Source organism: Lonchura striata, chromosome 2, assembly GCF_050655825.1.
Source record: "Lonchura striata isolate lonStrDom1 chromosome 2, ASM5065582v1, whole genome shotgun sequence".
Classification (NCBI taxonomy): Eukaryota; Metazoa; Chordata; class Aves; order Passeriformes; family Estrildidae; genus Lonchura; species Lonchura striata.
Window position 1 is genome coordinate 883,494 of NC_140704.1, and position 25,271 is coordinate 908,764.

General features: G+C 58.6%; 2 protein-coding genes across 22 annotated transcripts in view; one reads left to right on the top strand and one right to left on the bottom strand.

The window, feature by feature from the left end:
• DHX30 (DExH-box helicase 30) overlaps positions 1-11,887 on the top strand; it is a 31,555-nt gene extending 19,668 nt beyond the window's left edge. For all 4 annotated transcript variants that reach the window (XM_021538984.2, XM_085572856.1, XM_085572855.1 and 1 more), the window contains 14 exons: positions 339-488; positions 917-1,069; positions 1,816-2,637; positions 3,744-3,822; positions 4,329-4,433; positions 5,438-5,613; positions 6,846-7,052; positions 7,377-7,458; positions 8,058-8,251; positions 8,325-8,484; positions 8,716-8,873; positions 9,340-9,443; positions 9,521-9,660; positions 10,157-11,887. In XM_021538984.2, coding sequence (XP_021394659.2) covers positions 339-488; positions 917-1,069; positions 1,816-2,637; positions 3,744-3,822; positions 4,329-4,433; positions 5,438-5,613; positions 6,846-7,052; positions 7,377-7,458; positions 8,058-8,251; positions 8,325-8,484; positions 8,716-8,873; positions 9,340-9,443; positions 9,521-9,660; positions 10,157-10,392 — 2,766 coding nt within the window. In that variant the 3' untranslated portion in view covers positions 10,393-11,887. The remainder of the gene's footprint in view (positions 1-338; positions 489-916; positions 1,070-1,815; positions 2,638-3,743; positions 3,823-4,328; positions 4,434-5,437; positions 5,614-6,845; positions 7,053-7,376; positions 7,459-8,057; positions 8,252-8,324; positions 8,485-8,715; positions 8,874-9,339; positions 9,444-9,520; positions 9,661-10,156) is intronic.
• A 740-nt stretch (positions 11,888-12,627) lies between these two features.
• The window catches only part of MAP4 (microtubule associated protein 4), a 152,935-nt gene continuing 140,291 nt past the window's right edge, over positions 12,628-25,271 (bottom strand). For 9 of the 18 annotated variants that reach the window (XM_085572850.1, XM_085572843.1, XM_085572842.1 and 6 more), the window contains 4 exons: positions 22,983-23,064; positions 20,390-20,502; positions 17,161-17,260; positions 12,628-16,946 (listed from right to left, as the gene is read on the bottom strand). In XM_085572850.1, the coding sequence (XP_085428976.1) occupies positions 16,942-16,946; positions 17,161-17,260; positions 20,390-20,502; positions 22,983-23,064 (300 nt within the window). In that variant the 3' untranslated portion in view covers positions 12,628-16,941. Of the gene's footprint in view, positions 17,049-17,160; positions 17,261-20,389; positions 20,503-22,982; positions 23,065-25,271 lie in introns of all 18 variants that reach the window. The other 9 variants (XM_085572844.1, XM_085572840.1, XM_085572845.1 and 6 more) reach the window with 1 other exon arrangement.

The following is a 25,271-nucleotide window of genomic DNA, read 5'->3' on the forward strand; positions in this document are numbered from 1 at the left end:
GAGCAGACTGAGGGCAGAGCTCAGCAGGGGCTGCAGCTCCTCCCAAGGGACAGCTCCAATCTCTGCTCCCTGTGACAGGGACAGGACCCAAGGGAGCAGCTGGAGCTGGGCCAGGGAGGGTCAAGCTGGAGATCAGGGCAAGGCTCTTCCCCAGAGGGTGCTGGGCACTGCCCAGGCTCCCCAAGGAACGGGCACAGCCTCGAGGCCGTCAGAGCTCCAGGAGCGTTTGGACACGGCTCCCAGGCACAGGATGGGGTTGTTGGGGTGTCTGTGCAGGGCCAGGGCAGGGGCTGGGTGGTCCCTGCTGTCCCATGAGCCTGGTGCTGTCGTTCCTGCAGGAGTACATGCAGTTCCGCACGGTGGGCACCAAGACCAAGATCTGCAAGCTCACGCTGCGCTGGCCCTGCCCCATGACCTTCGCTGCCAAGGGCCGGCGCAAGGTGGAGGCCGAGAACAAGGCAGCAGCTCTGGCCTGTCAGAAGCTGAAGGTGAGTGCCCCTCGCTGCGTTTGAGCCTGGCAGGGATGCTGGAAACTTCCTGAACTTTGACTTGTGTAATGAGCTAATGCTTAATAAACATCTATTTGCAAAAAACGTTGGGACTCGCAGCATGCCAGAACCACAGCAAGGGACTCGGCAAGAGGGTTTTGCAGTCATGGCTGCTGTTCCTTTAATGGATCTGTTTGAGAACTTGCAGGTGTAGTATCAGGGCAGGTGGTTGGTTCTGGTGTGTGTGGTCCTCCAGAGTTGGAGTGGGATCGTGTCTGGTTTCTTGCTGTGGCAAGAAAAGCAGGAATTGATGGGTTTGGGATGGTAAGCAGTTGGCCTATCCAAACATGGGATCCAAGTGCTCTGTATCCCAGCCCTTGGTGTGAGCAGCCTCAGACCTGATGGTGTTGTTTGCCTGTTCCCTGCAGAGCCTTGGCCTGGTGGACAAGAACAACAACCCCCTGAGCCATGCCATGTACAACATGACTTCCCTGCGGGAGCTGGGCGAGAACCAGAGGAAGCCCTGCCACATCAAAGTCCCTGAGGCCACCCTGCGCAAGATTGAGAACTACCTGAACCACGTAAGGCTCAGCCCCCGAGGATCCCCTTTGCCTGATCCCCTTTCACTTCAGGAATTGGATGTGTTTGAAAGTTTCCTGTCACAATGTTGAGGGAATTCATGGTTTGATTGTTGTCACAAAACCTGATCACTCTTTGCTGCCCTTTCTGGGCAGTGGTCTTCCCTTTTGGAATACTTGGGGGTTCTTAAGGTTGAATCCAGAAGATGTGACTGATTAAAAGTTCAACAACTTTTAATGCCATTAACATCTGGGCCAATGCTTTGATTTGTATTCTAGACAATTCCTGACCTCTTGCTCCTTGTAGTTCTTCTTGTGGGATGTGGGACTTCATTTTTTTCTTTTGCCAAGACAGAATATTTCTGGCTTAGCCAAAAGCTTGTCTTTTGCCCAAGTTATGTGTCTGGGTGGTGGTGTAACTTGATAGTTTCCAAAAGTTGTCTTTGAGGGGCCGTTGCATCGCAGAGCTGAAGTTACTGGTCTGTGCCTGTCGGTTCAGGCAGCAGCACTAATACCCCTCCTAAAACAGGGAATGCAGCAGGAAGCACACAGGGGGCAGCCCAAATTAGTTCTCACTTAAATAACCTCAGCTCAGAACATGACTGAGTTACCCACGATCTGAGGACACCTTGGCAGAGCCTTGGCCAAGCCAGACTGGCTGAGTCTGTTCCAGGCACTTGTTCCTTTCTGTCCTTCGTGGGACCAGTACTAACCTTGCTGTCCTCGCCTGCTTTCTCCCCCTCTCCCAGTATCCCGTGGACATCAGGGAGTCCCGGCCCCGGATTGCCGATGACATGATGAACCTGACCAAGGAATCGGGAGCGATCAGCGACGCCATCACGGGCAAGACCTACATCCCCATGCTGGAAGCAGAGGAAGTGCGCCTCAGCCAGAACCTGCTGGCCCTCTGGAAAAGGAGAGGAGCCTCCTGGCAGGAGAGCCACCCGCTGCCAGTAGACCCTCACAAGGACACCATCCTGTCAGCCATCGAGCAGAACCCCGTGGTGGTGATAGCGGGAGACACGGGCTGCGGGAAGACCACGCGGATCCCGCAGCTGCTGCTGGAGCACTACATCCTGGAGGGCCGCGGCGCGCGCTGCAACGTGGTCATCACCCAGCCCCGCCGCATCAGCGCCATCTCGGTCGCCCAGCGCGTGGCGCAGGAGCTGGGGCCCAACATGAGGAAGAACGTGGGCTACCAGGTGCGGCTGGAGAGCAAACCCCCTGCCCGGGGAGGGGCCCTGCTCTTCTGCACCGTGGGCATCCTGCTCAGGAAGCTGCAGGGCAACCCCAGCCTGGAGGGCGTCAGCCACGTCGTGGTGGACGAGGTGCACGAGCGGGACGTGAACACGGATTTCCTGCTCATCCTGCTCAAAGGCATCCAGAAGCTGAACCCTGACCTGCGCCTGGTGCTCATGAGCGCCACGGGGGACAACCAGCGCTTCTCCCACTATTTTGGGGATTGCCCTGTGGTCAAGGTGCCGGGCTTCATGTACCCGGTGAAGGAATACTACCTGGAGGAGATCCTGGCCAAGCTGGGCCGGCACCGACACCGGCACTACGAGATCAAGGTGGGTGTGCAGCCAGGGGGGAAGCTGGCCCCTTGGATGGGGCACTGGCTTCTGCCTATCAGCAGGGGGACAGTTCAGGCCTGGGACTGCTCCTGCTTCCCTGTGGTTGTTGCACACTGCTTGCTTAGCTTTAACTCCATGCCAGTCCTCGTGAGGTGAAGTCAGCTTAGCAGAACCTCAGAGTATTTTGATTAAATTATGTATAAAGATGACTTTGCATTGGGGTCTAGTTGCTTTTGTCTCCCTTTAATGGGAAGTTTGATGTTTGAGTAGGCTGAGAGCTCATTGCTGTGTGTACACAGACACAGAGTTTAATGTTTCCACACCCTAGGCAAGCCTGGCCCAGGAGTGGGATGGCTGTAGCTTCCAGCACTGTTACCTCAGTGCTCACCGTCCTGCATGACTGAATTCCCTGATTGCTGCTTTCTGCAGCTGGTCTGTCCCCCTGGAAAATGCCCTCAGACATGTGCAGTGCTCTGGGTAATCCTACACCAGTGCTGGGTCATGGAGTCACACACTCACAGAGGTTAGCCAGCATCTCCAGATGTTTTCTGGTCCAACCAGCTGGTCTGGAGTCTGTCAGCCCATTTTGCCAGCCTGGAGAGATCCCTCCCTGTGGCTGAGCAAGTGTCTGGAGTATCAACCACTTCTCCCAGTCCTGGATCATCAGCAAACTCGCTTGGGCTATCCCATTGCCTCCAGGACATTCTTCCTGTTTCTGTTGTGGCAGGGATTTTATGTGAGCTTTAGTAGTCTGTTCCAAATTCCTGAGAGCTACAGAAGCTCCTGCTCGGAGCCTGATGCATTTGAACTCCCAGGTGCATGTGGCAGTTTTGTCCACAAAAATCTTGTGGGAATTCTGTTACTTGTGAGGTGCTGTTCAGCAGATCTGGACAGTGGGAAGGGACTGTGTGTTCTCTCTGCACAGCAGGGAAACTGGCAGCACTCGTGACCAGATCAGGCTCCAGATGGAGCCCAGAGCAGGCTCCTGGCTCCAAGTCCTGGGCAGGCTGTCCAAGTGAGGCGTTTGCTGCCTGCAGAAGGTGCTTTGGAGTGTCCCTGTGCTGTGCTGCCACCCCCTGACCCCCCTGTCCTGTCCTACCCAGCAATCCGACGATGAGTGCGTCCTTGACCTTGACCTGATCACCGACCTCGTGCTGCAGATCGATGCCCACGGAGAGCCAGGTGGGTCCTGCCTCGCCCCGAGCTCTTCCTTCTGCTGGGGGGAGAGAAGGGGGAGCCTCCAGAGCCTTTGCAGAGACACCAAAGCAAGGGATGCTGAGCCTCTCGTGCAAGGGCTCCTTGATTTCCTGCTGATCCAAGTGGTCGTGAGCCATGGGGCACGAGCAAATTCTGAGTCTGTAGCTAAGAAAGGGCTGGACTCCTCAGTGTCCTGGCAGCTGCTCCAAGCCTTGTTTGTGCTCCAGCACTGGGAGCCTTGTGCTGCCTAATTACCTTTTCTATTGGAGTCTCATCCCTGTCAAATACCCTTGCCTGGAAGGTGATGTGTTTGGGAGGAAGGCAGGACTCTCAGGTGACTTCAAGAGATTTAAGTGTTTCAAAGCTCGTGGGTATTCACTGTCAAACTCCAGGCAGTGTAGTAGCTTTCTGCCCTGGAAACATGTGTCTCTAGCTAGGGAAAAGCACCTGGATTTAGAGGCTGTGTGTTCTTAAGTGCTGGTGTGTTCCAGGTGGGATCCTGTGCTTCCTCCCTGGCTGGCAGGAGATCAAAGGGGTGCAGCAGCGGCTGCTGGAGATGCTGGGCTCGCAGAACAGCCGCTACCTCGTCTTGCCAGGTGAGAGGGCAGGGCCAGCCCCTTCTTCCCAGGATTCGGGAGAATCTGGGACAGTTGGCTTGATGTGCCCCTTCAGCTTTGCTCTGCTACAGAGCTGGTGAGCTTTGATGTCCCAGCTGTGTAATGGTGTGTGGTAAGGGTGAGTAACTCCTCCTAGCAGAGGCTGAGTAACTCCTTTGTGTGATCAAAGACAGTGGCTTCCCATTTGCCTCCAGCAATTTGGAATTAGGCAAGGGAAAACAGCTCAGTTCTGCCCTGCTGTGCCTGCATGCTGGGCCTGCCCAGAAAAGATCTCAGGACCTGTTCCTTGGGGTGCAGGTGGACTCTGGAGCTTAGCTTTGATCAGTGAATTTAACATTCCTTGCCCCAGGAGGAAATTCACAACAAAAGGCAGCTTTGCTCTGCAAAGCTCTTAAGGTTTTTGGCATTTTTTGTTTGTTTTTTAGCAGCTCTGCCTATTCAGTGTCAAACCAGGCAGGCAGGAGCAGAGCATTGAGCAGCTGGGCTGTTAATTGAGTGCAAGTGTAGTTTGGTGGAAAGCGCTTGCTCCCCTCTTCCCTGCCGTGCTCTCCCAGGAATTCCTGCATGGTGCTGAGCTGTGGCAGGGAAAGCCGGGATACAGGACAGCCATGGGCCCTCACTGAGAGCACTTCTGACAGAGTGGCCCATGTGGCAGTGAGAATCCCTGCCCCAGGGGACTTGGGAGGAGGGGCAGCTGCAGAACTGGACTGTGGGAGGCTGTGGGATTTCTGCCAGGGATATTCCTGGGGTGCCACCACGCTCTGGGACAGGAGGTGAACAGAGCTCGTGCTGCCGCTGAGCCACACGTTGAAGCAACTGAAATGAGGCCTTCTCAAGTGACTTGTGGCTGGCAGGGAAACTTTTCCTGGGGTCTGGAAGCTGCTGGCTGTGCCCACTGGCAGCTGGAATCCCCATTCCTGCGAGAGGTGACGGTACAAGGAGAAGCTCAGCTGGGTGGGTCTGACTCTGCTTTGGTTTCTCAGTGCACTCCAACATCCCCATGATGGACCAGCAGAACATCTTCCAGAGGCCTCCACCGGGCGTCAGGAAGATCGTCCTGGCCACCAACATCGCGGAGACCTCCATCACCATCAACGACATCGTGCACGTGGTGGACAGCGGCACGCACAAGGAGGAGCGCTACGACCTCAAGACCAAGGTACTGCTGCCCTGCTGCCTCTGACTCGTTTGGGACACTCTGGAGCAGAGGGCTGTGCTCAGAGGAACATTGGAGGTGCCATTAATGGGATGATGGAGCTGCTTCCCATTTGGCCCCTGTTCCCATTTGGGGCACAGGCGTTGTGTTGTCTGAGGAGAGTGCTTGACTCCTCAATCAGTGTTTGCTGTGTCCAAGCTCTGGGCCAGGCTTCCCACCAGATTCTGAGTTTTTTCAAAGAAATTTAAGGCAAATCCTCCTCCCTTCCCAGCTCTGTTTCACTATAGAACACCAGTAGCTTTTCTCTTTGCTTTCAGCCTTTTTTATAATTTCTCAAAAACCTCTTGCTGTCTCTCCTGACCTGTTAGATCCTGCTCTTGTTTCCAGCTGTCCTTGCCCAATCCCTCAGCTTTCCAAGGGGGATCTGCTGCCCCCAGGCCCATTCCCTGCAGTGCTGGGCCCTGAGCCTGGGAAGGCTCGTGAGTACACCTTTGCAACAAAGTGAAGGCAACTGTGCTCCTGTTGCTGTTGGGAAAAGGAATTTGGCAACATCCCTCTGCCCCTGTTCTAGAACATCATCTCCCAGGGCCATTCACACTTTGGAACAGTTCTGGGCTGGTTTAAACCCAGCCCTTTGGTATTTGCCCAGTTTCTCCCAGTTCAGAATGCAGACCCCAGGCAGGGCTGGGATGAGGAGCCCTGGGATGGGACAGGGACAGGTGTCCAGCAGGTGGCATCTGGGTCCCATCCACGCAGCCCAGAGCTGCTGCTGGACAGAGACTGGCACTGCACGAGGCAGGAGAGTGGGAAAGGCTTCCCTGGCCCTTTGGGACCATTCATCACTCATGACAGTCTGAGTTCTCTTGGCTGGGAGGAAAGATGGCAAAGGGAGGGACTTTGGATATGGACCTGCAGTGACAGGACAAGAGGGAATGGATTCCACTGCCAGAGGGCACGGTTGGACGGGATACTGGGAAGGAATTCTTGGCTGTGAGGGTGGGGAGGGGCTGGAATGGATTTCCCAGAGCAGCTGTGGCTGCCCCTGGATCCCTGGCAGTGCCCAAGGCCAGGTTGGACAGGGCTGCAGCAGCCTGGGACAGTGGGAGGTGTCCCTGCCATGGCAGGGGTGGCACTGGGTGGGCTTTGAGGTCCCTTGCAGCCCAAAGCAGTCTGGGGCTCTGTGGTTTGAGCAGGCCAGAGCTGCGGGAGTGCTCACCCTGCTGCTGTCCCCACAGGTGTCCTGCCTGGAGACCGTGTGGGTGTCCAAGTCCAACGTGGTGCAGCGGCGCGGGCGCGCCGGGCGCTGCCAGTCGGGCTTTGCCTACCACCTGTTCCCACGCAGCCGCCTGGACAAGATGCCCACGTACCAGGTGCCCGAGATCCTGCGCACGCCCCTGGAGAACCTGGTGGTGCAGGCCAAGATCCACATGCCAGAGAAAACGGTGAGCACCGCACTGGCTGCGGGACTCGGGGCTTTGTGCAGCCCCAGGGACCGGAGTGGGAAGAACCCAAGGGCTGATCGCTTGAGTTCCTGCTTGGCTAAACATGCTGCTGTCCTGGGAAGTTCAGACCAGGAAATGTAGATCCCTGAGATCACAGAGTGTGTCTGGAAGCTTGAAGGAATGGAGAGGGATGAGCTCATATCCCTGGAGGCGAACAAAGAGGGAATTGTGCTGCAGTCTGGGTTCCCGAGGGCTCTCACACCTGTATGGGAAACAGGCTCACTTCTTCCCTCTTCCCTTTTCCCTTTCCCTGCTGTGTTGCAGGCAGTTGAATTTCTCTCCAAGGCTCTGGACAGCCCTGACATTAAAGCTGTGGATGAAGCCGTGATCTTGCTGCAGGAGATTGGTGAGTTAATCCTGTGTCCTGCAAACATTTGCTGTTCTCAGCATGGGAATGGGACTTGGCACAGGCTGCTGTGGGGCAGACTGGGCAGGATTGTCCCTGGATGGGGATAGCAGTTGACAGTGACTTTCCCAAACCACGTGCCCTGTGCTGTTTGATTTCCCACATTGCTTTACTTAAAAATTTGGGATAGCTTCCCAAGGTTAAAAAAATAAAGGGGAGGCAACAGAAAGAAGGGAAATGGTGATCTGGAGTTCAAAGGTGAGTGAAGGAAGGAAGGAAGTGGTGATCTGGAGTTCAGAGGTGGGTGACAGAAGGAAGGGAAGTGGTGATCTGGAGTTCTGGGCTGGAGAACAGAAGGAAGGGAAGTGGTGATCTGGAGTTGAGGCCTGGGCCCTGTGGATGGTCCTGTGGCTGTGACAGCTGTTTCTTTGTCCTGAGCTCAGTTAGACCTGGGGGTTCTGGGTGCTTACTGCAGGCCCCTGTCCGTGTGCCTCTTCTGGAGGTCACCCCGAATCTTCCCAGCCCTGGCAGTTCCCCAGTCCCCTGTTCTGGCTGCGCTGGGAGCTGATGGGTGTGCCACACGGGTGGCTCTCCTGCAGGAGTGCTGGACCAGCGGGAAGCCCTGACCACTCTGGGCAAACGCCTGGCCCAGATCTCCACGGACCCTCGGCTGGCCAAGGCCATTGTCCTGGCCTCCATCTACCGCTGCCTCCACCCGCTGCTGGTCATCGTGTCGTGCCTGACGCGGGACCCCTTCAGCAGCAGCCTGCAGAACCGCGCCGAGGTGGACAAGGTGAGGAGCCCCCCGGCGCAGGTGGGGAGCAGGGCCGGGGGCTGCCCGAGGCTCAGCTGTGTCCCTGTCCCAGGCCAAGGCCGTGCTGAGCCGGGAGAGCGGCAGTGACCACCTGGCCTTCGTGCGGGCGGTGGCGGGCTGGGAGGAGGTGCTGCGGCGCCGGGACAGCCGTGCCAGGGACAACTACCTGCAGGACTACTACCTGTACGGGCCCAGCCTGCGCTTCATCAACGGTGAGCTCCGAGCCATCCTCCCCTCCCCTGGCCCCAGGCGCTGCTGCACAGGCAGGGACACCAACGGGCTGTGCTGGGCCGGGGACCGCGGGACCGGGCAGGGTCTGGCTTGGCCCGGGACAGGTCGTCTGTCCCAGCCCAGACCGGTGCTGCCTGCCCTGCTGAGGTGACTCGTTCCTTGGGGGGAAGGAGAGGATGAATCTCATCCCTGGGGCTGTCTCCTCCCTCCAGGCCTTGTCAAGCAGTTCTCTGAGAACCTCTATGAAGCCTTCCTGGTGTCATCCCCTTCCGACTGTACCATGCCCTCGTCCGTGTGTAACCAGTACAGTGAGGAGGAGGAACTGGTCAAGGGTGTCCTCATGGCTGGGCTCTACCCCAACCTCATCCAGGTACTGGCACTGCCATCGCTCCGCGGGGATGGCTGTCACAGCAGGTGGCACCGGGAAGTGCTGAGGTGCCAGAGAAGCTTCTGCTCTCTTGGGAATGAGTGTCAAGCCAGATGTCTTGCCCTGGGCTCCAGCCTGCACTCCAGTGCTGTCCTTGAGCCCCACTCACGAGGAGTGGCCACCCCAGCTTGTGTGGGTCCGTGTTTGGGTTCTCATCACTGGGTTTGGGAGCCACTGAAGTGGCATTTTTCTCCTGTTTGCTGCCTGAGGTGGCATCTTCCTCCCCCTGTTGTCTGTGATGGCACCGGGTGACGGCCAGGTGTGATCACCCCAGGAACGCGCTCCACTAACCCATGGAGCTCCTGGGAGCGGAGGGGCCATTGCCCTCCCCCTGTCAGAGGGTGGCCGTGGCTGTCAGGTGTGTGCCAGTCCCCCGGTGCAGGTGTGTGACAGTCCCCTCCCTGTCCAGGTGAGACAAGGCAAGGTGACGCGCCAGGGGAAGTTCAAGCCCAACAGTTACGCGTACCGGACCAAGGCCGGCACCGTGCTGCTGCACAAGTCCACCATCAACAGGTGGGTGATCGGGGAGGGGGTCCCTCAGGCAGTGGCCGTGCCTGGGCCTGGCTGGGCTGACAGAGCTGCTCCTGCAGGGAAGCATCCAAGCTCTACAGCCGCTGGCTCACCTACTTCATGGCCGTCAAGTCCAACGGCGGCGTCTTCGTGCGCGACTCGTCGCAGGTGCACCCGCTGGCCGTGCTGCTCATGACTGACACCGACATCCACGTGCGAGGTGAGTGCTCGGGGCGCCCAGCCCGCTCCAGCTGCTCCCTGGCCCCAGCTCCTGCTTCCCGAGGCTCTGGGGCTGGGAACCATTGCTGTGGCGGGGCCACGGAGGTGATGGTTTGTGAGCTGTTCCCAGCTGCTGCTCTGCAGGGAGACAAAGCAGCCCCGGCAGGCTGAGCCTTAGGGCTGTGCCTGATCATCCTGGGGCAAGGAGCTGAGCTGCCAGGATCCCACTAGTCCCTGGGGATGTGTCTGTTCAGCCTGTGGGGTTTTGGCACTGGTCTCTAGCCTGCGAGCTCAGCAGGGCTATGCCATCGGTCACCTCCTGTGGGAAACGGGGAGCATCCCAGTGCCTGCTCAGAGCTGCCTGGCGTTTGTGGAGCTGTTGGCCCAGTTGAGTCCCCAGACAGGGCTAGAACGGGCATGGGGAGGAGCTGCCTGAGGGGCAGCAGAGGAGCCCCAGCAGCCCCGTTCCCCGCTCACGCGCTCTCCCTCCCTCCAAGATGACGGCTGGCGAGCGACGGTGTCCCTGACGGACAGCGACCTGCTGGTGCTGGAGGGGGACTCCTACACCATCCGCCTGCTGCGCGACTTCCGCGTGTCCCTCTCCAAGATGGTGGAGACGTGCCTGTGCTACGAGATGGCCGCGATCCCCGGGGACCTGCACCACCAGCACAGCCAACTGCTCGACATCCTGGTGGATCTGCTCAAGGGCCCTCCCGGCAGCTTCGGCTCGTAGGCGGAGCTGCAGCCTCGTGTGGGGACTTGTAATTTGTATAAAGATGTTCACAAATGTTTATTTAAATAAAGTTCTATTTATCCCTTGTGAAGTCATCTCTCTCCATCCTAGAAGATTAATGTTGTCCGAATCTCCTGCTGTCGGCTCCGTGCATGGTCACCGCGTGGGAAGAGCAGCGCAGTCCCGCCGGGAAAGGACTGGGAGTGCCGACGGACCCCGGCGCGAGCTCCGTGGACGCCCACCCGCCTCCTCCGCTCGTCCAGCGCCGGTCCCGGACCGGGAGCAAGCCACGGCTGCTGCGGGCCCTCCTCTGCCCCCTCCCCACGGGGCCAGAGCTGCCCTGGGCTCACGAGGAGGACACGGATGTCCCGGCTGTGCCAGGATCGTGGATGCAGCGGCTCCGGCAGGGAGCTCTGGCTGATCGTTGTCTCTCCGCTCTCCACATGGAGGAAGCCCCGAAAGCACTGGATGGAGAGGAATTCCAGGGATGGAGAGGAATTCCACGTGGGATCCGAGGGGCCCTGCCAGCCCCAGCACAGTCGTGGCGTCTGAGTGTGAGATGTGACTCGTCCTTCCCAACTTGCCTGTACTTCTCGTCCTCTTGCGTTGTTCCTATGATTTTTTTAAATTCCTCTTCTCCCCACGTGGAGGAGGCCGGATCCCTGTCCCTTGTGCAACACAGGACGTGATTGTAGCTGCCAGGCTGCCTGTGAGCGCCGCTCCTGCGGGAAGCCAGGAGCAGAGGCACAAAATCCTTTGTTTTCTATGAACAGGGACCATATTTCTGTGGAAGGAGGATTGCGACAGGCACAGCACTCGCTGAGGAATCTGGAGTTTAATCCCAGCTTTGCCTTGGATTCTCTGTCCGAAGACAGTGACCTACCTCACAGGGCTGTTGTGAGGGTCGGGGTTTGTAACGGGAGCCCTCGGGCCCAGGGCTGTGCCCCCCGGGGCCTGGGCTCCTTTCTTTTTATTCCCATTTCTTACGCTCTTTGTACCTGCAGCCGGGAATGGGAGCGAGGCCGTTTCCATGGCACAGGGGCTCCTGGCCCGGGGCCACCCTTTGGTTCTCCCAGTTCTGCCATTTAAGTTCCTGCTCATGGGCTGAGGGCGCCGGGGCTGTGCCAGCACAAGGCCCGGGGGCCCTGCCCAGGCTCCGCTGCCCCCGGCCGTGGGGACGCCGGCGCGGGGCCCTTGGAGTCCTGCAGCCTGGGCTCACTCCAAACTGCTCATCTTCATTTCACTTGCTTGAGGTTGTCACTATTATTTGACCAGTGTTTGTTTCTTTTGGCCTGTATAATGGGCAGTATGGTTTTCCCTTCCAGCAGGTTTAAAAAAAAAAAAAAGACAAAAAAAAGACAAAAAAAAAAAAGACTAAGCTATTGTCTAAATGGTTCCGAACTAGTGTGATATTGGGATACTTCCGTGGCTGTTATGTGATACTGGATCTTTTTACAACATAGATTAAAGACAATAAAAAGGGATAGAGTAGGAACTGCCTCTGTCCTCTTCATTCTTTTTTTACTGTATTTTTTTTCTGCAAAGGTTGGAATTTTGTGCCTTTCCTGGGGCAGGGAAGAGCAGCAGCAACTGCTCTGCTGGGCGAGGTCAGAGCTGCCCTGGAGCTCCCACACCGACCCCAGCCACCCCGAGGGGACAGTGGCCGTGGGCACCGGGGGCTGGCACTGAGGGAGGGCTGCTGGGGGAGATGTCCTGGGGCTGCTGGTGCCTGGAGAAACCAGCCCAGCGTGTCCCAGAGCCACCCAAAGCCAGCCAGGCTGTCCCCGTGCTGCTGTGCCCGTTCTGGGGGAGCTGAGCGGGGCTGGGGCTGCTTCCACAGCAGCGCTCAGGGACGGGCAGAGCAGCGGCTGCTCCAGGCACAGGCACCTGCAACTTGGCTCCCGGTCCTGTCTGGGGTCTCGGGTCAGGGCCAAGCCAGGGTGGAAAACCTTTTCTTTATCTGTGCGAGTGGCCAGGGCACCTCCGGGAGGTGCTGGTACCCTCTGGCTGTGCCAGCTGTTCCAGCTGTGCCGTGGGCACCGGGGCTCCCACAGGGCCCTTGTCAGCCCAGAGCCCCTTCCCCTCTGAGCCCAGGCTTGCGGAGCAAAGCCAGGGATGGGAATTCTCCAGTGGCTGAAATCAGAGACACCCAAATTCCTCCAGCCCCTCCTTACCACATCAGGAGCCCCGGGCTGTGCCACCGCCCCCCGCCCGGCCCACAGAGCCACAGCAGCCTGAGGAGGAACATCTAGAAGCTTTATTTCAACCCTTTACAATAGTAAGAACCACAACATCAAGTCAGGAAATGTTGCTAAGGAGACGACGCTCTTACAGCCCCCGGGGAGGGGAGACACACAGGCAGAACCAACCATGGGCTCCGTTGTCTCACACCAAGCACTGACCTCCCCTCCCCAGCCCTCGCCTCCCCGGGCACGGCGCAGGGACAGCCGAGCCCCCCTCCTCGGGCACGCCCTGCAGAATCATCCTATGACACAAAATCATCAAAACACGGCACATTGAGAGAACACGCCACGCGCTGCTCACGCCTCACCAACAGCCCGGTGAGGACAGCGGGGGCCGCGGGTGCGACCGTGCGGGGCGGGCGGGGAGCGAGCGCTCCCGGGATGGGGCGAGCATGGAAAGGGCTCTGAGGGGCTCCGGCTCCCCCGGCCAGGGGGAGCCGGAGCCCCTCAGAGCCCTTTCCATGCTCCAGGGGCAGCCGGAGCCCCTCCGAGCCCTTTCCATGCTCCAGGGGCAGCCGGAGCCCCTCCGAGCCCTTTCCATGCTGCTGCTGCTGCTGCCGCCTCCGCCGCACCCGCCGGCCACGGGGCCCGGGGACATTCCCTGAGCCCGGAGGTGCCGAGCCCTGGGGACATTTCACATTTCCCCGAGCCCCGAGGCCGCCACCGCCACCACGCTCCAAAGAAACCGGGAATTCTGCCTGAACACGAACACGCGAGGGTCCCGGGGCCCCTCTCACACCGACACGACGCGGGGACAGCGAGAGGGGCAGCGGAGAAAAAGCTACATTCATTTTGCGGCCGGGACCGCAGAGCCCGGCGCTGGGGCGGCCCCGGGCCCGGACTGGGCGGCTCGAACGCTGCTATTAACGGGGTGAAAACCCACGGGAACCGCGGCGACTCGAACGCTGCTATTAACGGGGTGAAAACCCACGGGAACCGCGGTGACTCGAACGCTGCTATTAACGGGGTGAAAACCCACGGGAACCGCGGCGGCTCGAACGCTGCTATTAACGGGGTGAAAACCCACGGGAACCGCGGTGACTCGAACGCTGCTATTAACGGGGTGAAAACCCACGGGAACCGCGGCGGCTCGAACGCTGCTATTAACGGGGTGAAAACCCCCGGGAACAGGCGGGAGGCGCCGGGCTCCGGCCCGGAGGAAGCGCAGCCCCGCCGGGACGGGGCTCGCCCCCAGCCGCGCCCCGGCCCCGCCGCCTCCCCAGCGCCCTTGGGCGGCTCAGCCGCTCCTCGCCCCGAGCTCCGCCACGGCCTCGGCTGAGCCCTGCCCGCAGCCGGCCAGCAGCGCCCGCCTGGCCCCGCTCAGCCCCTGCCCAGAGTCCCCGCAGGGCGGCCAAAGCCAGGACCCCCGTCGCCAGCCCGGGACAGGAACGTGTACATTCAACTTGCACCTCATTCAGAGCTCAGCTCCTGCTTCCCCCCGGATCTGCTGCCTCCAGCCCTCGATGGAGCCACCGGCGCCCGCAGCCCCTTCCCCAGCAGCGTTAAGGTCTCAGCGGTACCCAGCTCATCCCACCTCTCCGGACAGGAAACTAAAGTCATTCCCAGCACACACGGCTCCTTCCCAGCCTAGCAATATGTACAGCCGCTTCCTCCAAATAAACTCGAAAAACAAATCCGTATTAAAACTGAAGCTGTCCTAGAAACACCACGGCAAACTAGTGTATCTGGATTTAGTTCATCAGCTAAACACAGGCACAACAAGTGTTAGAGAAGTGGCACAGAAGCACGGGCCGGGGGCTCGGCTGGGCCGGGGTTTGGGCAGGGACAGCCGGGGCACCGCACGCAGCCACCTCCGCCCGGCGCTCGGGATCATCGGGAATCGGATAAAAGCAGGGAGAAGGTGACGCCCCTGTCCCCTTGCAGCGGGGCAGGGCTCGTTTGCTTTTTGCAATCTCAGAAGATAAAGTGCAATGTTGCCACTTGCCTTCCTCCTGCGGTCCCTGAACCGGGACCGGCTGCCTCCCTTCGCCCGGGGCCTCGCCTGGGCACCCTGGGAATCTCATCTCAGATAATCTCATCCCGGGACATCCCAGGGAATCTCATCCCGGGGCACTCCAGGAATCTCATCCCGGGACATCCCAGAGAGTCTCATCCCGGGACATCCCAGGCCACCACAGGCCTGGGGTGCCCCAGGAAGAGCAGCAAGAGGAACGCGACATCTCAGCCTCCACCTCGTCTTTGGTAGCCCACGGCTGCCTCCGGCACACAGACCCTGCTCCCAGCGCCCCTGCCCGGCCTGTGAGCCTGGACTCGGCTCCAGCCCTGCCAAGGCCACCCTGGCTGGCCTCAGCCTGGGAACCAGGAGGCTCCAGCCTGGGAACCAGGCTCCAGGCTCCCCGTCCTGCCGAGGGGCTCCCCCTGCTCCTCTCCTCTCCTAATTTTCCCTCAATTCAAGTGTTGGAAAAAGAATCGCCCAAAGCAAAGGCAAGGCTGCCAAGCTGAAGCTGGTGTGTAGAATTTAGCAGAAAAGAAAGAAGGAAGCGTCACGGGCGGGCAGTGATATATACCGGCACACAGGGACCGAACAGGGCCACGGGGAGCGGGGCCGGCTCCAGCTCCTCCCACCGAGCGAGGCCCGGTGGCGGCGGCTGCTCCGGGGACACACCGGGACACACCGGGACACACCGGGAGCGACGGCACGGCCGCCTTCCCCGGCCGGGATCACGGGGATGCGGAGGGGAGAGGTGGGGAGGAGGAAGAGGAAAAGGAGGAGGAGGAGGAGGAGGAAGAGGAAGGGAAGCACTGGGAGGTCTCTGGGTATATATAACCGCCCCTTTCAGGTGCAAATCTGCATCGTTTAAATTTGTATTCAGATGAAAAAGCACTTATGAAACTACCAGACGACTTTGATGCAAACTAGTACATTTTAATGCCATTTTATTAGAAACCATGCAAACTTTAATATAAAAAATACAAGTGCAATAAGAATCTTTGTGTGTAAATACAGATTCCGGGTTATCGTGTCGTTGTTGGCTTCCCAAAGAAATACTCCCACAAGCACGAGAAGCTGCAGGCTTCCCTCTGTCCCCTCCTGGAGCAGCCCCCCTTAGCACACGCCTGGTTCAGTTCTTTTTGATCCCAGTGTTTTGTTATTCTGCTTGCCTTTTTTTTTTTTTTTTTTTTTTAATTCTTTAAATTAGTTTGACCACCCAAGAACACTTTCGTTTTTTTGTTTTGTTTCAATTTATTTACATTTCGTTTCTTTAGTGTCATTTGAAACGAGGAGCTCCAAGAGTGGTTACATCTCCTTCCTAGTCAGAGCTGCAACTCCCTGGCACCAACCCTGCCCTGCTGCCCCGGGATGAGCGCTGCCCTTCCCTGCTCCTGCTGTCCCTGCTCATCCCGGCGCATCCGTCACCCCAAAAACCCCCCACACCCCCCAGACCTGCTGCCCACACCCGCACGGACCTGCTGCAGCCTCAGAACTCCCGGCCCTGCCTCCTGCCCCCGCCACGGCCGCCTCCGGCCTCGGCCCTGGAAAAACGGGAGAAATCCCAGGGCTCGGAATAAACAAACCACCCCGGCAGAAGGCACCGCGGGGAGGGCTCGCGAGCATCAATTAACACAATCTCCAGCATCAATTAACGCATCTCCAGGTCAACACAGGCTCCACCTGAGCTCTCACAGCAAGTTTGCCCCTTCACACATTCCTGTGCCTTTCCTTCCGGACATGGCTTAATCCCATGAACTCGCTCCATCGTTTTAAAATAGTAAAAAGAAAAAACCCCAAACAACAACAAAGAAGTTACAACGGCTGGATATGTCAGTAAGAAGCCGGCACGGCAGCAGCGGTTAAATGTCCCTACTCTCCTACGGGTCGGAAAAGAAGGAAAGAGAAAAGGAAACTTAGCGCGGGTTCGAACACGATAATTCATCAACACTTCGTCACAAAGAATAAAAGGTTCAAGTCAACAGTTAAAACAGCCTAACGAGTGTGGAGGGGACTTATCGGCATCCCACGGGCGGCAGAAACTGAAGCGGCGAGGAGGGAAGGGGTTAAAAAAAGACAGAAAGAAAGATCACAGCTTATCCCTGTTAACTCGGCCCGGCCCGGCCCCGCGGGCTCGGCCGGCCCCGAGGGCGAGGGGAGCGCTGCCCGGCCGAGGCAGGCCGGGTTAGGAGAGCCAAGCGGGGCCGGGACACGAGCCTTGCTGCGAGGGCGGCGGTGGCGGGAGCGGCGGGGCCCGGGCCGGGCGCTGCGGGGAAGGGTGGGGGGTTTGGAGACCATGTCCGCTCCGTGGTCCGTTCGAGCTGGGCCTTGGCACGGAACGTCAGCTGGTGAGACTCAATCTGCAGCGACACAAGGGCAGGGGACAAGGGCACGCGGGGAGAGGAGGAGACAAGGGACAGGAGGGGAATGGAAGACGATACCATAATGTCATCATTAGATGCCTGGAAGATAAAAGGCGATTTTCCGAATTACAAGAAAGGCACGACAACCCCGCCGACGTCGCTAGCAGCGGTCGGGGGCTGCCGGGCTCCCTCCCGGGGCCCCGGCACTTACTCGTTTCTTGGATGTGAGTGTCGAGGCTCTGCGTTTCCCTTTGCTCCGCGCTGCCCGGGCCCGGCCCCGCTCCGTTCTCCGGCTCCGCGCCGCCCTCCGCCTGCAACGACAAGCGCGGCGCGGTCAGGGCGAGCCGGGGCCGATGGCAAACCCTGGGAAAGCAAATCCTGGCCGGCCCTGCGGGGTCTGACCCACCCCGCGGCCCCGGAGCTCCTCCGGGTGCTCCCGGGTCCTGGAGCTCGGCTGGCAGACACAGCTGGAACAGCTGGAACAGCTGGCACGGGGAGGGCCAAGGACAGACCCCAGCGCTCTGCGGCCGAGGGGTCGCTGCTGTGACACGGCATCGTGAGCTGGGGCTGCCCCTGAAGGGTCCCAGGCCAGGCTGGACAGGGCTTGGAGCACCCGGGGACAGTGGGAGGTGTCCCTGCCACGGCAGGGGTGGCACTGGATGGGCTTTAAGGTCCCTCCATCCCAAACCACTCCACGTTCCGTGTTGCCAGCACCTGGTGGGTCCCAAACCGGGGAGGCCAAGCTCCCACGAGGATCCCTTTTCCCTCAAGGCTGAGCCATGAACCAGGAGTGAGAGCTCAGAGGATCCCATCCTGCTCTGGCCTCACGGCAGAGCTGCTCATCCCACCTGGAGTCAGCTCCTGGCCCTGCCCTGGGGGAGAGCTGAGCCCCCTGCCCTTGGAGGCTCCTGCTGCCCCGGGGGTCCCAGGGGTGACAGATCCCCTTGGACAGGACTGGGACAGCAGCAGCACTGCCAGCACAGCCAGCCAGGCCAGGGGACACTCCACAGCCAGAACAAACCCAAACAGGTGAGGTTCTGGAGCTTGGGCGGAAGCACCCCTCACCAGCAAACAGCACCAGTGTCCTCACCAGCCTCTCCAGTCCTCTGGAATTCTCTTACAGAAAGTTCCACATCCCTCCCAACGCAGGAGCACCTTCTCCAGCTCCTTCCAGCTTTCCCTGAGCCATGATTTGCCAGGATGGAGTTTCCAGACAGGGCTGGAGACAGGAGAATCCTGAGCAGTGGCCAAGCCCCGTGCCCTTGCTTTGCCAGGAATGACTGAGCAAATCCTGCTGCCCCTCAGGACTGGCACTGCTGCTTTCAGGCTCTAACACAACAGCTCAGCCCAGCTCTGAGCCCTTCTGCACACACAGAGCCTCAAACAAACCAAGGCTGGGACACCCAGGGGATGCCAGTGCCTGGAGGGGATTCTCCTGGGTCTGCCTGTCCTGCTGGCAGCCCTGAGGCTGCCCCCAGAGGGGTTTTCTCTGCTTCCAGAGCCACCAGCCCCTTTGAAACAGCATCCTCTCAGAGCTCACCTCTGGAGAGGGACTTTTCCTGAGGGCCTGGAGTGACAGGACAGGGGGAATGGCCTTAGGCTGAAGGAGAGCAGGCATGGATGGGATATTGGGAAGGAATTGTTCCCTGGGAGGGTGGGCAGGCCCTGGCACAGGGTGCCCAGATCCAGCTGGATCCCTGGCAGTGCCCGAAGCCAGGCTGGACACTGGGGCTTGCAGCAGCCTGGGGTAGTGGAAAGTGTCCCTGCCATGGCAGGAGTGTCATGAGTCCCTTCCAGGGACCCCTGAGAACAATTCCCAACTCCTGGGGTTGTTCCAGTGACTCCCTGAGCACAATTCCCAACTCCTGGGGTTGTTCCAGCGACTCCCTGAGCACAATTCCCAGCTCCTGGGGTTGTTCCAGTGACTCCCTGAGCACAATTCCCAGCTCCTGGGGTTGTGCCAGCGACTCCCTGAGCACAATTCCCAGCTCCTGGGGTTGTTCCAGCAACTCCCTGAGCACAATTCCCAGCTCCTGGGGTTGTTCCAGCGACTCCCTGAGCACAATTCCCAGCTCCTGGGGTTGTGCCAGGCCCACACATCCCTCAGGGACGCAATGTCCCCTCCCTGAGCACAGATGTCCCATTGCTGCAGGCAGACCTGCAGCGTGCAGAGCGAGCCTGGGGACAGTTTGTGTTCCTGTGGGAGAGGGGATGAATCAGCCATGAGAGCTGTGCTCTGCTCTCACCCCCACAAAAACAGAGCTGAAGGACTGGGCTGGACAGATCCTTCCAGCTCAGGGCATCCCATGGATCTGGAGATGCTCCCGAGACTGCCAGGGGCTCTCTCCCAGCACAGAGCAGGGGATCTCAGCAGCTTTCACTGGGGCTGAAGGCCCTGCCAGCCCCTCTGCTGGGCCCACAGCCTGCAGGGATCCCTGCTCCCAGCTTCCAAGAGGATGGAGATGGGCAGTGCCAGCCCTCGGGATGGCCAGCAGGGTCAGGCACCCCGAGGGGAGTCCAGCGCTCTCCTTTCCAGCCAGACTCACCCAGGGCTCCATCCTCACCAGGGCTCCATCCCCACCCAGAACTCCATCCTCACCAGGGCTCCATCCTCACCAGGGCTCCATCCCCACCCAGAACTCCATCCTCACCCAGGCTCCATCCTCACCAGGGCTCCATCCTCACCAGGGCTCCAGCCTCACCAGGGCTCCATCCCCATCCAGAACTCCATCCTCACCAGGGCTCCATCCTCACCCAGGCTCCATCCTCACCCAGATCTCCATCCCCACCCAGAACTCTATCCTCACCAGGGCTCCATCCTCACCCAGAACTCCATCCTCACCCAGGCTCCATCCTCACCAGGGCTCCATCCTCACCAGGGCTCCATCCTCACCAGGGCTCCATCCCCACCCAGAACTCCATCCTCACCCAGGCTCCATCCTCACCAGGGCTCCATCCTCACCAGGGCTCCATCCTCACCAGGGCTCCATCCTCACCCAGAACTCCATCCTCACCAGGGCTCCATCCTCACCAGGGCTCCATCCTCACCAGGGCTCCAGCCTCACCCAGGCTCCAGCCTCACCAGGGCTCCATCCCCATCCAGAACTCTATCCTCACCAGGGTTCCATCCTCACCAGGGCTCCATCCTCACCAGGGCTCCATCCCCATCCAGAACTCCATCCTCACCAGGGCTCCATCCTCACCAGGGCTCCATCCTCACCAGGGCTCCAGCCTCACCCAGATCTCCATCCTCACCAGGGCTCCATCCTCACCAGGGCTCCATCCTCACCAGGGCTCCATCCTCACCCCAGGGTGCACAGCAGAGGCCCCAGGAGCAAGGAGGCTGTACCAGGCTGTGGTGGAGGAGCTGCACAGCAGCAGCAGCAGGACAAGAACTGGATCAAAGCCATTCCCTGGCTGTGCCACATCCCAGCCCTCACCTTGACGGCTCCTCCGGCCGGCGAGTGTCCCACGTTGTCCAGAGATCCCACTTTGGCCTGGGCCTTCTCCTTGAAGTTCAGCTTCTGGTTCTCGATTTTGACGTCTCCTCCCCCTGCAGGGACATGGAGCAGGGCTGAGTTTGGGGAAGCCCCCAGCAGTCCCCCCCAGGAGCCCCTGGGGACCTTTGGGAGGAGGGCCAGGCCAATCCAAGTTCTGGAAGAGCACAGTTGGTGCTTTCCAGCCGTGCCACCTACCAGGGCCCTGGGGAATGCTGCACATCCAGACAGGCTGGAGAGATCCTCCCTGGATCTGCTCCTGAGGCTGTCTCCTCCACCAGAGGTGAGAAACGCCACCCCACCGTCCCTCACTGTCCCCCTGCTCCCGTCCCTGCCCCTGCCCAGCCCCTCCAGCTCAGCCACCCGTGCGCTCAGCAGTGCCAGGGCACCTCCTGCCCCTCTGTGGCACTGCCTGCCTCCCCTCCCTACCCCAGCACACACCCCAGGACGCTGCAGGGGAACCTGGAGGGCACAAACCTCCTGCAGAACTTCAGCAAGATTTGCCCAGAGTGGAACAGATTGCAGAATGAGATACAGATAGATACAGATCTAGATCTAGATCTAGATAGACAGAATTAGATATAGATTCCCACAGCTAGAATTAGATATAGATGATACAGCTCTAGATCTAGATCTAGATAGATCTAGAGACAGAATAGAATAGATAGAATTAGATACAGACAGATTCCCATAGATATATACAGATATATAGATATAGATATATAGATATATATAGATATAGATCTAGATCTAGATATAGATATAGATAGATATAATAGATAGAATTAGATATAGATAGAGTCCCATAGATAGATACAGATATATAGATCTAGATAGATAGATATAGATATAGATATATATTATATAGCTCTAGATCTAGATCTAGATCTAGATCTAGATAGACATAGATATAGACATATATATATATATATATATATATATAGATAGATAGATAGATAGATAGATATAATAGATAGAATTAGATATAGATAGATTCCCATTAACCACAGAAGCCAGAATGGGCTGGGTTGGAAGGGATCATCCAGTGCCACCCCTGCCATGGCAGGGACACCTCCCACTGTCCCAGGCTGCTCCAGCCCCAGTGTCCAGCCTGGCCTTGGGCATTGCCAGGGATCCAGAGAGCCACAGCTGCTCTGGGCACCTGTGCCAGGGCTGCCCACCCTGCCAGGGAACAATTCCTAATTCCCAAGATCCCATCTCTCTCTGGCAGTGGGAAGCCATTCCTCTTGTCCTGGCACTCCAGGCCTTTGGAAGTCATCTCTCCCCATCTTTCTTGGCTCCCTTCAGGTCCTGGAAGGCCACAGTGGGGTCACCCCAAATCCTTCTCCTCTCAGGCTGAACAATCCCAGCTCTCTCAGCCTCTCCTCCCAGGGGAGATGCTCCATCCCTCTGATCACAGCGCTGCCTCCTGACTGACAAATAGACAGTGCACAAACCCCCAGACTGGAATCCTGGATCCTAAGGATGATTCCAACCCCCCTGCATGGACAGGGCCACCTTTCCCTGGCTGCAGCTTCTCCAAAGCCCAGCTCAAGTCTGGCTGAGCACAGCTTTGCCTCCCAGCGCCACCATTAAAGCCCCAGGCTCTGGGGAAAACCCGAGGGGTTTGGTGCAGAGCAGCAGCAGCAGCCCGTGCCAGGGTGGCTGTGCCCTCCTCAGGCCTGCACAAGGCCCGACTGTCCCTCCCTGCTGGTTCTGTGCCAGCGCTGAGCTCGCGGGGTCGTGCCCGCGGCAGCGCGTTCCCAGCGCCCGGCGCGGGGGGCTCCTGCAGGAGGGGGGCTCTGCTCCGGCCTGCCAGGCTGGGCAGGGTCCCCCCTGCTCCTGACCCTCCCAGAGGGGACAAAGAGCAGCCTGTGGGGCTCCTTGCCACCCTGGGCAGGGAGCTGTGTCCCCAGGCACAGGGGCCAGCCAAGGCGCTGAACTGAGCATCCCTCGGGCCTCCAGCCCCAGGAGCTTGGGCTGGGCAGGGCTGGGACCAACCTGGGGCTCCCAGGGCTTCAGGCAGAGCACCTGCTGTGCTCCCTTCCCACACTCATCCCAGACACTTCACCCCAGGGCCACGGGGGTTCCACCTGAGGCAGGAGCTGCCCTGGAATCAAGGCTTAAAGGACCCTGGAATGTGCTCTGAGGAGCTGAAGGGAATTTTCTTTATACTTCCATATTCCGTGAACATCCTGGGATGTTCCAAGTGCCCCAAAGCTCTGTGAGCAAGGGTGAAGCTTCCTGGAATGACTGCGGAAGCATCCTTGTTTTCCTTCTCAAATGAGCAGGAAAAGCAGAATTGAGTCAAAGCTGTGGATTATCTTCACAGGCAAGAGGACAGCCCACATCTCCTAATCCCCCTCTCTGCTCATCAAACCACCAGGAATTGTGGAAGAAGCATTTTTAGGAATTTCCAGAAACGCTGGGGACTTCCTCTGAAAGCAACAAGCCCCTTAAACTATTCCAGTCCCAATCCAGGACTGTGTCTAAGGAACAAAACCTACAGAAAACGAGGGAATGGTAAAATTCCTACCTGGCTTATGCTTGATATTTGCTTTAGAGCCACACTTGGAGGACACCTTGGAAAGGTCGACTTTCTTGTTCTGGATCTGCACCTGGGGAGACAAAAAGCAGCAGCTGAGCACAGAGAAAGCCCTGCAGACTCTGGAGGCCAAAGGCACCTCAGGCTGTGCTCTGTGAGCCTGTGCCCCTGCTCTCCTTCCTCCTGCAGATCCCAGGAATCCTGCCTGGCACTCCCAGCCCTGGGCTCACCCAGAGCCAGGGGGCAAAGTGAGGACAGAGCTGAGACAGACAGCAGGACAGAGGGACAGAGCCAGCCCAGGCTGAGCTCAGGCACGGCCATGGGACACAAGCCCTGGAACAGGGACAATAAATGCCAACCCTGCTGCTGCCAGGGTCCCCACACGGCTCCTGGCCAGCCTGGGGCCACCTCACAGAGCCCTGCTGCAGGGCCAGGGCTGTGCCACAGCTCCAGCCTCTGCTCTGCACCACCACATCCAGCAGAGGAGAAGCTCCAGGGAGAGCTCAGAGCCCTGCCAGGGCCTGGAGGGGCTCCAGGAGAGCTGGAGAGGGACTGGGGACAAGGGATGGAGGGACAGGACACAGGGAATGGCTCCCACTGCCAGAGGGCAGGGATGGGTGGGATAATGGGAATTAGGAATTGTTCCCTGGGAGGGTGGAGAGGCCCTGGCACAGGGTGCCCAGAGCAGCTGTGGGTGCCCCTGGATCCCTGGCAGTGCCCAAGGCCAGTCTGGGAGCAGCCTGGGACAGTGGGAGGTGTCCCTGCCATGGCAGGGGTGGCACTGGATGATCCTTAGGGTCCCTCCACTCAAAGCAGATGGGAATTCTCAGAGGGATCGTGGTGCCCAGATGGAATGCACTGCTCCAGGAATCCATCCCTCTCCAGGCCAAGGTGAGAGCAGCTGGAACCTGCAGGCTCAGTTCTGCTCCAGGTCATTCCCAGAGGAAACCCAAGGATTTCCTTTCCAGTGACAGCAATTCCTTGCCCACCAGCTGCTCTGGGAGTTTACTGGGAGCTCTCAGGAGAATCTGCCAGAACTCCTCCTAGGGAAGCAGGGGCTCCCTGTGCCCAGGGGGGAGTCCCAGGATGCTGCCAGGGGCAGCAGGACAGCCCAGCTCAGCCTCCTGCCAGGTCCCATGTCCCCAGCTCAGTGACAAAGCTCACTCACAGACCCTGACTGGATTTTTTCAGGAGTAAAGTTACTACAGCTTTCATCAGCAGTCCTTGCTTGCTCAAAACTGAGATTAAATTTATCTCACAGAATGCACTTGGAAATCCTTCTTTTGTTACCAGCTGTGACTCCTGACCTGAGATGCAAACTGTCCCACCCCCACTGAAGGGTCTGTTCGTAGGACTTCCAGCAGGAGCTGGGTCTGCACCTTGGCATTGCACTTAGAGAGCCAAACACAGACTCTGGTGCCAGAAATAAACTTTGGGAGTTTGGCTCTTGTTAGCTTTTGTGGCTCTGACCATGTGCCAGTGCAGCCCAAGGACAGGGGAACACAGGGACGCCCCAAATTCCCTTCCCAAACTTCCTTCACCCACAGACATTGCCTGCACTTTGTAAAATCCACCTCTGTTCTGATTCTTGGAACAGAAAACTTGCTCAGAGGTTGGACTCGATGGCCTTGGAGATCTTTTCCAACCTCAGTGGTTCTGAGAGTGGGAAATACTCAGCAAAAAAACCATCCAAACCATTTCCCCAGGAACTGAACCATGCTTGTGTCCAGGTATTTCTGGTGAGCAGCAACAGCAGCTGCTGCTTTTGGGCACAGCTCCTGGGGAATCTTGGCTTGGAAAGGAAATGATCTCCTTGGGGAGAGGGCAGAATGGGCACTGAGGGTGCCCTGGGCTGGGGTGGCAGCACAGTGCCCATCCCTGGCAGCGTCCCAGGCCAGGCTGGGCAGGGCTGGGAGCAGCTGGGACAGGGGAAGGTGTCCCTGCCATGGCAGGGGTGGACTCAATCATCTCTAGGGTCCTTTCCAACCCAAACCATTCCATGTCCATCACTTCCACCAGAGCAACCCTAAAGTTCCATCAGGAATTGCTTCTAAACCACGACGCTCTTGTCCACAGGATTCCTAAAAGCCCTAACTGAAGGCACAGACCAGAAGAGACCTTCCAGGCAGACTCACCTGGGAATTCAACACTGGGAATTCTGTCAGAAGTGACCACCACAGCTACCTGAGCAAGAAAACGTCTTGGAAGAGGCCACTCAAATCACAGTGCTCCAAAGGGAGCGAGAAGATACAGAAATGAACAAAATAAAAATAAAAAATG